Source organism: Artemia sp. Qi Xiang Cuo, chromosome 11 (genome assembly GCF_049724085.1).
Source record: "Artemia sp. Qi Xiang Cuo chromosome 11, ASM4972408v1, whole genome shotgun sequence".
Lineage (NCBI taxonomy): Eukaryota > Metazoa > Arthropoda > Branchiopoda > Anostraca > Artemiidae > Artemia > Artemia sp. Qi Xiang Cuo.
In genome coordinates, this window is record NC_142804.1 from 22,759,114 (window position 1) to 22,771,613 (window position 12,500).

Sequence of the window (12,500 nt, forward strand, 5' to 3'; positions counted from 1 at the left end):
ACGACCGGTTGCGGCAGAAATCCATAAACTTCGAATCACACGATGAAAACTGCCGTTAGAAATCTTGGCTTATGACAACTATCATTTGAAAAGTTGTGCATAAGAGGCTTTTTTCATTCCTGTCTAACGATTCTAATGTCTAACTAATTTTAACGGGGGGGGGGCATTTCATTAAGGGAGTGTTGTGGGATATTATACCGGGGGAGTTGTGAGTGTTGACGGGTGAATCAAAAAACGGGTTAAAAAGGGAGCATTTGTCAATGGCTGTTACTAAATGAAACCCTTTCGACTGACCCTCTATTCCACTGTTAAAGAACCTCACTATGAAGCAAAGCCATAACATCTAGGGTCGTCGCGTTATTAGGTTACTACTCATTACCTGTACAATAGATTATAAGGATTCAGATTCCCTCGAGAGAGGTTGGAGGCACGAAGGACTAATTATTCTGAGAAATACTGACGTGAAGAGACATAAATAAGAAAGTAATGTGTTTATGTTCTACTTACATTCGAAGTCCAAGGCTTGCTCAGGAATATCACAATAAATGGCACTTCAAATTACTGGTGTGTGCACTATGGTATGGAATACAATTACTAATACATAGATTTGAGTCTAGTCACGACATGTACTCGGACTTAACTGCATAAAGCTGACACTAGGTTTATCATACACTGACAGATAGACTCCAACTCGGCTCTATCTGAACTAAAAGTTGAATGTTTAACTTGAACATAGTCTGAAAAATAGGTTCTCAAAAAACTGTCTGAGGACTGAAAAAGACTCACCAAAAACTCGCAAAAGACTGGCCAAAAACTGCAAATCCTAGCTACTATACTATCAAAATTTTGCCGAGGGTTAAATTAAGGCGTTACTAGAGATGTGTCACCCGTATTCCTATTGGACCGAGGAATAAATAATTCGATCAAAACCCACATGATTTGACTATCTAAACTTTCATATATTTTATAACCACAAGATTTTCATCTTGGAATTTTTCCTGTCAAAACAAAGTATTACTTTTTAAATTTATTGCTCACGACTTGTCACTTAGTTTCCAGATGGCTCATAATGTATCGCGATGCAACTTTTTAGCGGAACAATAAAACTTGGTTACATTGGAATACCTAACCTAAACTTTGTTTCGGAACAATATAACTTGATTACATGAAAATACTTTGTATCTCTTGTGGCTATTTTTTGTCTAATAAATTCTACTCTCTCTTAACAGTTTGGTGATTTAAGTTCTTAAAATTAAACTATATTGTTGATCGCTTGTCACGTAACTTTTAGTCACACTGATATTTATTGCAAATTTTTGTGACACTTTGTCCTTCTGCTTCAAGATAAATTTATTTATCGCTAGCACATTTGTTGTGGGAAAGATTTTGCAAAGTTTATTCAATCAAGATACATTTGTTTGCTACTTTTTAAATTGCATGGCCAGGCCTAATTTGATGTCTGTGGGTTACATGATTTTAGGTTAATAGTTTAAGCGGTTCTATTTTACATGGGTTTAGGTTAATGATTTAAGTGGTTCTATTTTACATGGGTATTTTTAACTTGGAAGGAAAGGAGGCTTACAACGTAATTTCAGGTTTTTGAATTTTGATCCCGTTACTTATTACCCTTCCCGTTGTTAAAGATATCCCCATCGTTGTGCTCAATACTTCTCTTTAATTTTTTTAATTTTGATTACGTTTTGTTATTGTTAATTCTAAAATTTAATACTTATTATTTTAATTAATTCAATTTTAGTAAGACGTAAATTTTACATATTCCTGACTACCTTATGGTGTTTACATTTATGAAAACATTACTTTAAGTTCCATCACCTATTTCACTCTATTTGACAAAAGGACCAAAGAGTTTTTCTACTGATTATAATATATTGATTATATAATTGAATATCTAAATATTGTTTTCCTCCACCTAATGCTGAAAATACCTTCACCTGACATGCTAAAAATTCTACATGATTTAATTCTCTTGCTCCTGATATTAGAATTATTCTACTACCTGACATGATACTGATATTGAAATTACACGTTCATTGCTTCTAATGCTACATTATATTCCCACCTGACGCTTTACTGATAATATAAGCTACTGACTTCTAAGAGCGGCTTTTTCATCTAGCTTGTAACAAAAATATATATGAATTAAAAACAACTTGCAAAAGAAACGAATTGACACATTATTAAGAGATTTTAACTTGATATCTGAGAGTAACACTGGAGTAATGTCACTTGCACTTGTTTCATCTGTTTATTGATATGTTTCTTAATATTCACTAGAGTTGAATGATAGATACATAAGACTTCTCACTTACTTCATCATCCTACGTGTCTCTATAATACTCACATACGCTTTCACTTTATTTTGGCTTCCATTGAATTTATGTCTTAGTCGGCTAATTTTTCATAGTTTGTCTTCTAGGTTTTTCATTTTTGGCACTTTATGCTCGGTGTAAAATTTCAAAATGTTTATAAGCTTGACTTCTGTATAAAATTGTTCGTGCATGGTTTTTCATATCATACGATGGGTTGGTAGTTTGTTATAAAATATAACACTTTTTTTCTGCAGGTGGATTGGAACTTAATTTAATAGTCAATTTCCACATCCTGTCGTTGATATGTTTACAAGGTACCTAATGGCTGAGGGATTAATCACAGGGAATAGCTATGTTAATAGCTCGCCTGGGTATTTTCTCTGGGCACTTTATCCTCGGGAAAACCTAACACACTTACAGTTTATGTTTCCCGTAAAATTGTTCATATTTGGCTCTTTCTTTTTTTCGAACAATGGGCTATTTTGTGACATCTAATGTAATTGCGGTTGGTTCAAAACTTGATTTTAGGGTCTTGTTTCTAAATATTGTCTTTGATCCGTGGTTTAAGATACGCAATTGTTGAGGGATTAATCACTTGGTTGGGTTGGGTTTCTTCTCCGGTTACTTTATTCTCGGGAAAAGTTTAATACATGTACAGTCTGTGTTTCCCGTAAAATTGTTCATATTCTGCTCTTCTTTTTATAGACGATGGGCTGTTTTGCGACATCTAGTAACAATTACGGCAGGATGAAAACTTGATTCAGGGTCGATTTTCAACATATTGTTTTTGATCCATAGTTTAAGATATGTGATTGTTAAGGAATAGTTTGGGATTAACCTCTAGGATTATTTTCGGTCCTTAGGATTTAATGTTTGGGACCTTGCCGTCTAAATATTGTCTTTAGGGATTTTTTCTTGTGAGAACTAATCGGTGGTTGATGAATGATGAAAGTAGATGCTATAGGTTGTATCTTTGTTGAGTTGCTTGTACATCATGATTGATTTTCCATTAGATTACTCCGCTTCCTAGAATATAAATACCTAGGCAGAATCATGTTCTCTGCAATCGAGTAGATTAAAACACATAAAGCAATAGCACATAACTTAATTTAGCGTATTATACTGCGACTATTATTTGATGCAATAGTTGTAAGTAGTAATTACATTAACGGTGTCAAATCGATTTGAGCAATGTTAAATTTAAACGAAAAATTCACATAAGTTTTGGTATATTGCAAAAATATTGGATCACTGTGAGATAGACTCAGTAACCATTGAAACAATGATTGAGTAGAAGAAAAATTAATACAATATGAAAATTTCGACACCACTCAAAAATATATCTCAGCAAATGTTGCTGCGGTTACTTAATTTTAAACGTTCTTTAATACTCAACTAATTTTACATGTAATTTTCAACTATCTAATTAGATATGAGGCAACTCATGTGGTTAAATATGAGGTCTGAATTTACTATACATTTTCAGGCCTTTATTGTTCTCACACGTTCATGCTGTTTAAGAAACGCATATTTCATCATCATAGCCGCATGGTTTTACGTAAACGATAATTAGAGAAGTGGGACTGGACTTGGCATGACGAATGAGGACCTCTATACCCATTTGCTTGATAATGTCCTCCTTTTTTACTTGGCTTAAGGGTTATCTGGGAGTTCCGAGTTAAGGTTCTGCTTCTCACTTGACTCAATGTGATCTTTCTTCGTGCTTTTCCTCCGTGGTCTAATAGTTTTTCTATAATTCAGGGTTAATAACATTCTTATAGTCAGGGAAATTATGAACACGAAACATATGGTCAGGAGTATAGTCCACCAAAAATTTGTTGAGAATATTCCGTATCTACTTTCTACGTACGTTAATCTTTTACCTTCATTAGTGAATAGGGGAATTTGTGAGTCTAGTGCAGTGGTCGGCAAACTTTTTCGCCAAAGAGCCATATATGTACATTACCAGGATTAAAAAAAAATTAGAGAGCCAGATCGGTTTATTAATGTAGTAAACCTTTATTATGATTTTAGACCTTCATTAAATTACGGGTACACTGAATGAAACTTGATTTCAAATTAACAAAGATTATATTTATTGATTAAAAAAAGAATTAAAGTAAGATATCCATAAATTTAATTATGACAATAACTGACAAACACTTAATGCGAACAATGTCCTTGCTTCTCCTTGGAAAGTTTGAGTATGTTAGGTTTGTATGTTGTTGTTTTTAATTTTAGGCACGATTGCAGGTTCTCATCAATAAGACGACTTCTCGATTTACTCTTGATAAAATTCATGCTTGAAAAAGATTGTTCGCATGAATATGTAGAACCGAAAAGGCGAAGAACACCAAACCCGAGTTTTTTCAGCTGATCATAAGAGTCAGGAATACTATTCCAGGCGTTGAACATGATCATGTCTTCCTTCTCCAGGTCTTTCAAAGCAGACCACTTGTGTTGTGAACTAAGTTCACATTTGTTCTTCTCCAGTATTTCCAAATCAACACAAAGATGTTCAAATTTAGAGCTCCATATTTCCTTGTTTTTTAAATCCAGCAATTGTATTTCGAAGTTACTAATGTCGATGCCAAAAGGAGAAAAATTTAAATCTGTTATCGTAGCTTTAACGAGGTTTTTGGCGAATGCTAAGGTCGCTTTGCTGTTTTTAAATTCCTGAAACCTACTGAGAAATGCTTCTCTCATTTTTAAAATGGTGGTTTTGAAGTAGTGTTTGTCAATAGAGGATTTATTTTTTTGGCGATGCTTCAACAGGCTCGGAAAGTGAAACAGAGTTTCCCTTTCAAAATCTTGAGCAAAAAGAGATAATTTATTTTCGTATGAAGTAACTTCTTCTAACATCAAAAAATAGTATTTCCTTTCCCTTGTAGTTTATGATTAAGCTGGTTTAGATGAGACGTAACGTCTATCATGAAATAAAAGTTTTGTAACCACTGATCGTCCGTTAGTTCTGGATAGTGAACACCCTTCTCAAGAAGAAATGATTTTATTTCTGGTAATAGTGATGCGAAACGTTTTAAAACGTTTCCTCTTGATAACCAACGTACCTTGTTATAAAGCACAAGATCAGCGTACTCACTCTCTATTTCAACTAAAAATTCCTTAAACTGACGATGATTAAGAGCTTTAGCCAAAATGGAGTTAGTTATAGTAATCACCAATTCCATAACTTTACGAATTTCTTCTGGAAATGTCTGCGCACAAAGCGCTTCTTGATGAATGATGCAATGGTAAGCAAGTATCTCGTGATTAATTTTTTCTTTCAAAATTGCAACAAACCCTTTACTTACGCCGGTCATACTTTTGGCCCCGTCTGTTGAAATCGACACAATTTTATCGAAAGGAATATGATGTTAGTCTATACACTCAATTACAGTATTTGCGATATCCTCTCCACTTGTCCGATCTTTGAGTGGCAATAATCCTAAAAGTTCTTCTTTAGGACCAGTATGAGAAATAAATCTTACAAAAAGCGAAACTTGCGCTGTATCATTTATGTCACAAGACTTGTCAACTGCTATTGATAAAGCCGAAATCAATTTCAGATCTTCGATTAGCTGGATGGTTATATTCGAAGACATTTTAATTGTTCTATCTTTCATTGTTTTGGCAGACAATGGTACCTCATTAATTTTTTTTTTTAATATCTGCTTTATTGTTAAAACCCCGAAATAGCTCTTCAGATGCATTTATAAAACAACTTTTTATGTATTCACCGTCTGTGTACGGTTTCCCTCTCTAAGCAATCTCTTGACTGATAACAAAACTTGCCATATTAACATTGCTGGAAGATTGCATCCAGTTCTTAAATACAGAAGCTGATGTCTCTTGGTTCATCTGAAGTTCCTCAACTGCTTTCTTCCTTGCATCACCGAGAGGATATTTAGTGCTAAATGACGCGTGTTTAGCTGTAAAGTGTCTCTCCAAATTTGACTTCTTGTTATGCGTGAATTGTTCCTTACAAATAAGACATGTCGGAAGACCATTTAAGTTTACCATAAATGCGAAAGTCTCGGTCCACTCAGCTCTAAATTCACGGTTTTCTTTGCTTCTATTTTTCTTTGCTTCTTTTTGGTAGCCATTTCAAGGCACCTAAAAAAACATTTCAAATTATAATCTTTTCAAAAGCCACCAATACAAACTTATTGTCATTTTTAAATTGATGAGAAAAACACCTGTTAGATGTGCAGCTAGATGGAAAAATACAACAACTTCAGTCTTCAAGAAGGTACCCTTGTAACACACACAGACACGATAAGCTTCGACCACTACCTGCAACTGACTACTGACTGGCACAGTGGGTAGTGGCTGGCATGTAGAAACGCGCGAGTTTCCCCCGCGCCGCGGTCCCTTCAATCGTCAACCGACTAATACCCTCAGTGCGACTTGCGCGTCTGCTGCCTGCATTTAAATATTTGTGCTGGAGCGGCTTTTGCGGGGCCAAAGAGCCGCATGCGGCTCCGGAGCCGCACTTTGCCGACCACTGGTCTAGTGCTTCTCTTATTCTTGTAAGTGGTAGAGTTCCCTTGACATTCTCTATTTTTGACCATATTGAGGTTTTTACTTCCTCGTTATTAATAATTGGGATGGTGTGCGATAAACTGACTGTTTTGCAATTGATTGCCTCATGAATTGTTATATTCGTGCTTGTAGTTATTAATGGTGTTTGTACTGTGGTTTCTTTGGTTACCAGACGCCAGCCTTGCTTTATGGTTATCGTTCCTAGATCTTGTAATAGTAATTCGGTTCTGTAACTTGGATCAATTCTTTCTATATTATTATGGCATGATAGGGTTCGAACTGTTTCTTTTGGAACAGAAAACAGCCACAGATCATTTCTAAGATGAATAAATATCTCTCGTTTGGTACTTCCTACTAAAGCTTCACGCGAATTAGGGATTTCTTCCTGTTGGGTCTCTTTCAAAAATATATCTAACATACAGAATCCAGATTTGGCGTTGTAAATAGGCAAGGTTAGCTGACATACAAGATTTTTGAATGATACGCATTCTTTTAGGTCCTGTGGGTTAGCTAAGGCATCTTTTCTTCTGTCTTGATTGACTAGCAAGTATTCTAATTCTGGCGTAATAGTCATGAATGAATTGGTTTTGCCTATATTGGCTGGAAATGTAGAAATTTTATACAAGTCATATATAGATTGCTGATTTATTAATGGAATTGTTACCACTGCAAATAATTGTCCGTTTATCTCCGTGACGTGAACCTTCAGCTTTGTGTAATAATGGAATAGGTTCGCTACTTCTGGTTCTGTGGGTAGTTGCAGACCGAATGTAAGATGCGTTTTTATTTCATCCAAGATACTTTTTTGGTTAGAAGGATCTACTAGGTCGTAGGATAAGGTTCCTCCGGTAAGGGCAAATAAAGCGAATTCAAATTTGCTAATATCTGTTGCTAGGTTAAGTAAAGACATTGTCACTATGTCAAGTGACACCATAGTGAGGCTCGAATCTGTTATCATGCGATCCACCTCGTTCCTCAAGTAATTCATTATATTTACTTTTTTTGAGATTTTCTTTGAAATTGCTTTAATTTTGTCTCTTTGATAATTAGCAATGCTGGCTTGTATTTTTTGACATGTAAGGTCACGTTCATAGCGTTATTTAGTTTCCTTACGTTTTTCCTTAGGACATCCAAGTCTTCTTCTGTTGACAGCCCAAATAAGTGAGAAGCTAATTCTCCTACAATTGGAATTAGACCAGTAGACCTATGGTATTTGATTTTTCGAAAAAATACCTCGAAGACTCTTGTGGTACATTGCTTTAACTTATGTATCTCACTATTGAATGAATCAAATAAGGCTTGTAGTTTTTACCTGTATAAAATCAAAAAAGACTCGTGAATTAATGCGCTCAGGGTGTTTTTCTCATTTAGTTCAAGTAATGGTTCGACATTGTCCTTAATTGGCTCGTCGGCCATGGCTTGTCTGGCACAAATATATTTGCCGTCAATTGTCCAACATTTCTTGGGTACGTATTCTTCTGTTTTCTTATTTTCGGAACTTTTCTTTTTGATATTGGCATTATACCCTTGAACTAATATAGTTTGTGTCTCCGTATACATTATTGGGATTCTTGCTTTTGCCTTTATAAAGACTCTGCCGAAAGAGTGGGTCTTCGTAAACGTTGGTCCCGTGGACCATGTCTATTTTGTAAATGTCGTTGGTTTTAGGTAAGTTAGGGTAATTAATTTTCTTTGTGATTCTCTGTTGAGTTTTAACAAATCCGGGATTGCATTTTTTGTGGTTTCCAATATTGAGGACTGTATTTCTTTGGATTATATTTATCTTCCGACTCCGGGTCAAACAAGAATTGTTTATAGTGCCTGATCTCTAGCAATGGATGGTGAACACCGTCATACTTAACGCATTCTGGGTTCTTTTCAAGTTCAAAGCAAATAATGGGGGCACGGCATTTTTCTAATAATAAGAGGTCTGTTTGGGTAATCCCCTTGCAGAAAAATTATTTTATATTCAAATTTTCTGTAGTCTTTCTATGGTTAATTACAAACATCTGAGTTTATATAGGTTATTATTACATGGGTTATTTGACTCGATCAGAGTAATCGACAAATGAAATTAATTTGACTCGATCAGGGTAATCGACAAATGAAATTAAGGTCTTGTACTTGTGTTCTGAAGTAGGTCTTGACTATCTGAATTAATTAATATTTTATTCTATTTTTTATTCTTGATTGTCAATTAATAAGGGTCAATATATACCTTGGGAATGTTGCTTGTTGACTTACAGAGTATACAATATACTAATACACTATTAGCCTATTCATATTATGCACTTTCACGTAAGAAATGATCACTCTAGATAAACTACGCTAGCTAGTATGGTGACCTTGTGGACGGTCATTATTAGGTTGTTGAAATGGGTGGTTTAAACCAGTGGTCGGCAAACTTTTTCGCCAAAGAGCCATATATTTACATTACCAGGATTAAAAAAAAATTAGAGAGCCAGATCGGTTTATTAATGTAGTAAACCCTTATTATGATTTTAGACCTTCATTAAATTACGGGTACACTGAATGAAACTTGATTTCAAATTAATAAAGATTATATTTATTGATTAAAAAATGAATTAAAGTAAGATATCCATAAATTTAATTATGACAATAACTGACAAACACTTAATGCAAACAATGTCCTTGCATCTCCTTGGACAGTTTGAGTATGTTAGGTTTGTATGTTGTTGTTTTTATTTTTAGGCACGATTCCAGGTTCTCATCAATAAGACGACTTCTCAATTTACTCTTGATAAAATTCCTGCTTGAAAAAGATTGTTCGCATGAATATGTAGAACCGAAAAAGGCAAAGAACACCAAACCCGAGTTTTTTCAGCTGATCATAAGAGTCAGGAATACTATTCCAGGCGTTGAACATGATCATGTCTTCCTTCTCCAGGTCTTTAAAAGCAGACCACTTGTGTTGTGAACTAAGTTCACATTTGTTCTTCTCCAGTATTTCCAAATCAACACAAAGACGTTCAAATTTAGAGCTCCATATTTCCTTGTTTTTTAAGTCCAGCAATTGTATTTCGAAGTTACTAATGTCGATGCCAAAATGAGAAAAATTTAAATCTGTTATCGTAGCTTTAAGGGGGTTTTTGGCGAATGTTAAGGTCGCTTTGCTGTTTTTAAATTCCTGAAACCTGCTGAGAAATACCTCTCTCATTTTTAAAATGGTGGTTTTGAAGTAGTAATATTTTATTACCCGTCAAAATCAAACAAAAGAGACGGAGTACATAAAAATACAAGAAAAAGATAAATAAGACAAATATACACGACAAAAAAAAATGCATAAAAGTACAAGTTTTAGACAAGTCACTAGCAAGAAAAGACTGGTTAAACCATAAAGAAAACAAAAACACACTGAGTTCTACTGGCTGAGGATTCCAAACCATAAGTAGCTTTTTACATTGTTATTAAACTTTGAGGTATAATTAAGGATAGCTGAAGCTGGGGATGCTAAATTGTAATTTCTAGTAAGAAAAGAATTTCGGGAGCAAAGCGGGAGACGAAGTAGAAACTTAGCATACTTAAAGAAAACAGATCGAAGTTTACGTTTATCGCACTCGGGAAAAATTCTCCAAAAAGGACTCAAATACAAAAAAAATGGGGGAGTGCAATTGCATTATAAAGGCGAGCTAAAACTTTTCTGTTGAACCTCAACTTATTTCAAACAATTCTACTATATGCAAAACCGATTCGCTTCTGTAGATGGTCGATAAGCAATCGACGGGTTGTTTTTAGAGTTGAACCGATAGGAAGGCCAAGGTAAGTAATGAACTGGACTGGCTTAACATTTGTATTTCCAAGAGCAATCGTAAAACCATTGGGGACTGATTTCCAATTGAAAAGCAGGATTTCTGACTTTTCAGCATTAAACTCTAATCCGAGCTGCTTATAATCATTCTGGAGGATGTTAAAGTTTTCCTCTATACCCGAAACAGTGCGACTCCAATTAAATATATCATCCGCGTATGATATTAACGAAACATCGATACATCACAGGACACAAGTTGTTTTACATCTCTCTTGCCCTGTGATTATTGTATTATTAAAAGCGGTAGGTGAAGTTATTCCCCTTGTCGAGCCCCTTTTTTAACCGGGACAACGGGATTATTTTTTATTTTATGATGTTCAGCTTTCAGATTTGCATACATATCTTTTAAAGGAAGAAAAGTTCCTTTTTTTACACCACGCTTTCCCATATCCAATATAAACTCATCATGAATCAAAATGGTTTCACACATTATTTCACTTTATTGTTTCTGAGATTTTTTCGAAGAATCGTTTTTTAATTATTCATGGATAATTATATATCGAAAACTCTTCAGGTCTTTTTAATGATTGCAAAAGTTGCCACAACCTAGTAAAGAGCGAACCACAGCCCATAGTAACCAAAAGTTAAAAAGTACGTAAAAAAAATAATGCCTAGTAAAAAAAATTGCCAACTGACACTGATTCAGGAATGGTATATATATATATATATATATATATATATATATATATATATATATATATATATATATATATATATATATATATATATATATATATATATATATATATATATATATATATATATATATATATATATATATATATATATATATATATATATATATATATATATATATATATATATATATATATATATATATATATATATATATATATATATATATATATATATATATATATATATATATATATATATATATATATATATATATATATATATATATATATATATATATATATATATATATATATATATATATATATATATATATATATATATATATATATATATATATATATATATATATATATATATATATATATATTCATGTATGCTATACATGTATGTAGGTATGTAGGCTATACATGTATATCATGTTTTGATCTCTTTCAGTCGTAATCTTGGATGTCCGAGAGAAATGGGTGAAAAGGAACCTCTTAGATTGTTTGTGAGGTTCCCTAAATATATATCAAATGATGAGTTTAAACAGCATTTTTCGAAGTTTGGTAGAGTGGCTAATTCCTTTGTAGTTCAAGATACTCATACTACCCAAATGAGTCGATGCGGACTTGATTCAGTATATTAGGCAAGTCTATTTCTATTAAGAAGATATTTTTTAGTTTGAATCTTATGTACAAACACTACCTTTTCAGCGATTATTTCTTTAAAGTACTTAGGACATCAAAATGAAAACAATTTTATCCCTTGGATCCATCTTAGGTTTATCCGTACTTGAATATATATATATATATATATATATATATATATATATATATATATATATATATATATATATATATATATATATATATATATATATATATATATATATATATATATATATATATATACACCAAATGTATATGTACTAGTGGTATTTCTGACGTAAAATTCAAATTTGGCAACCATGCTATGAAAAAAATTTTAAATTTTATTCTATTCTAATTGCAGTCCCCCACTTTGAGCAATAAGGAAAATCACTTTTTTTTCATGGGTAGAACTGATCTGTCTCCAGTTATTTTTATGCTTTCTTTGGCTATACCTTAAAATGTTTACTTCTTCCTTATATCTGTTTTAAAGATTATTTGTTATTAAAT

At 33.2% G+C, this 12,500-nt stretch overlaps 2 protein-coding genes across 2 annotated transcripts in view; one reads left to right on the forward strand and one right to left on the reverse strand.

Moving 5' to 3' along the window:
* Positions 1-5,191: 5,191 nt before the first annotated feature.
* Positions 5,192-5,650, reverse strand: LOC148946769 (general transcription factor II-I repeat domain-containing protein 2B-like). The gene has a single exon (XM_089096422.1). The coding sequence runs from the start codon at positions 5,648-5,650 to the stop codon at positions 5,192-5,194; it is 459 nt and encodes a 152-aa protein (XP_088952548.1).
* Positions 5,651-8,263: 2,613 nt separating this feature from the next.
* LOC148946770 (uncharacterized) overlaps positions 8,264-12,500 on the forward strand; it is a 17,868-nt gene continuing 13,631 nt past the window's right edge. Inside the window, exon 1 of the mRNA XM_089097134.1 lies at positions 8,264-8,338. Coding sequence (XP_088953260.1) covers positions 8,287-8,338 — 52 coding nt within the window. The 5' untranslated portion in view covers positions 8,264-8,286. The remainder of the gene's footprint in view (positions 8,339-12,500) is intronic.

Bases quoted from the DNA above. Each gene is read 5' to 3' on its own strand.
- LOC148946769 (XM_089096422.1), bottom strand. From the start codon at position 5,650: ATGACCGGCGTAAGTAAAGGGTTTGTTGCAATTTTGAAAGAAAAAATT.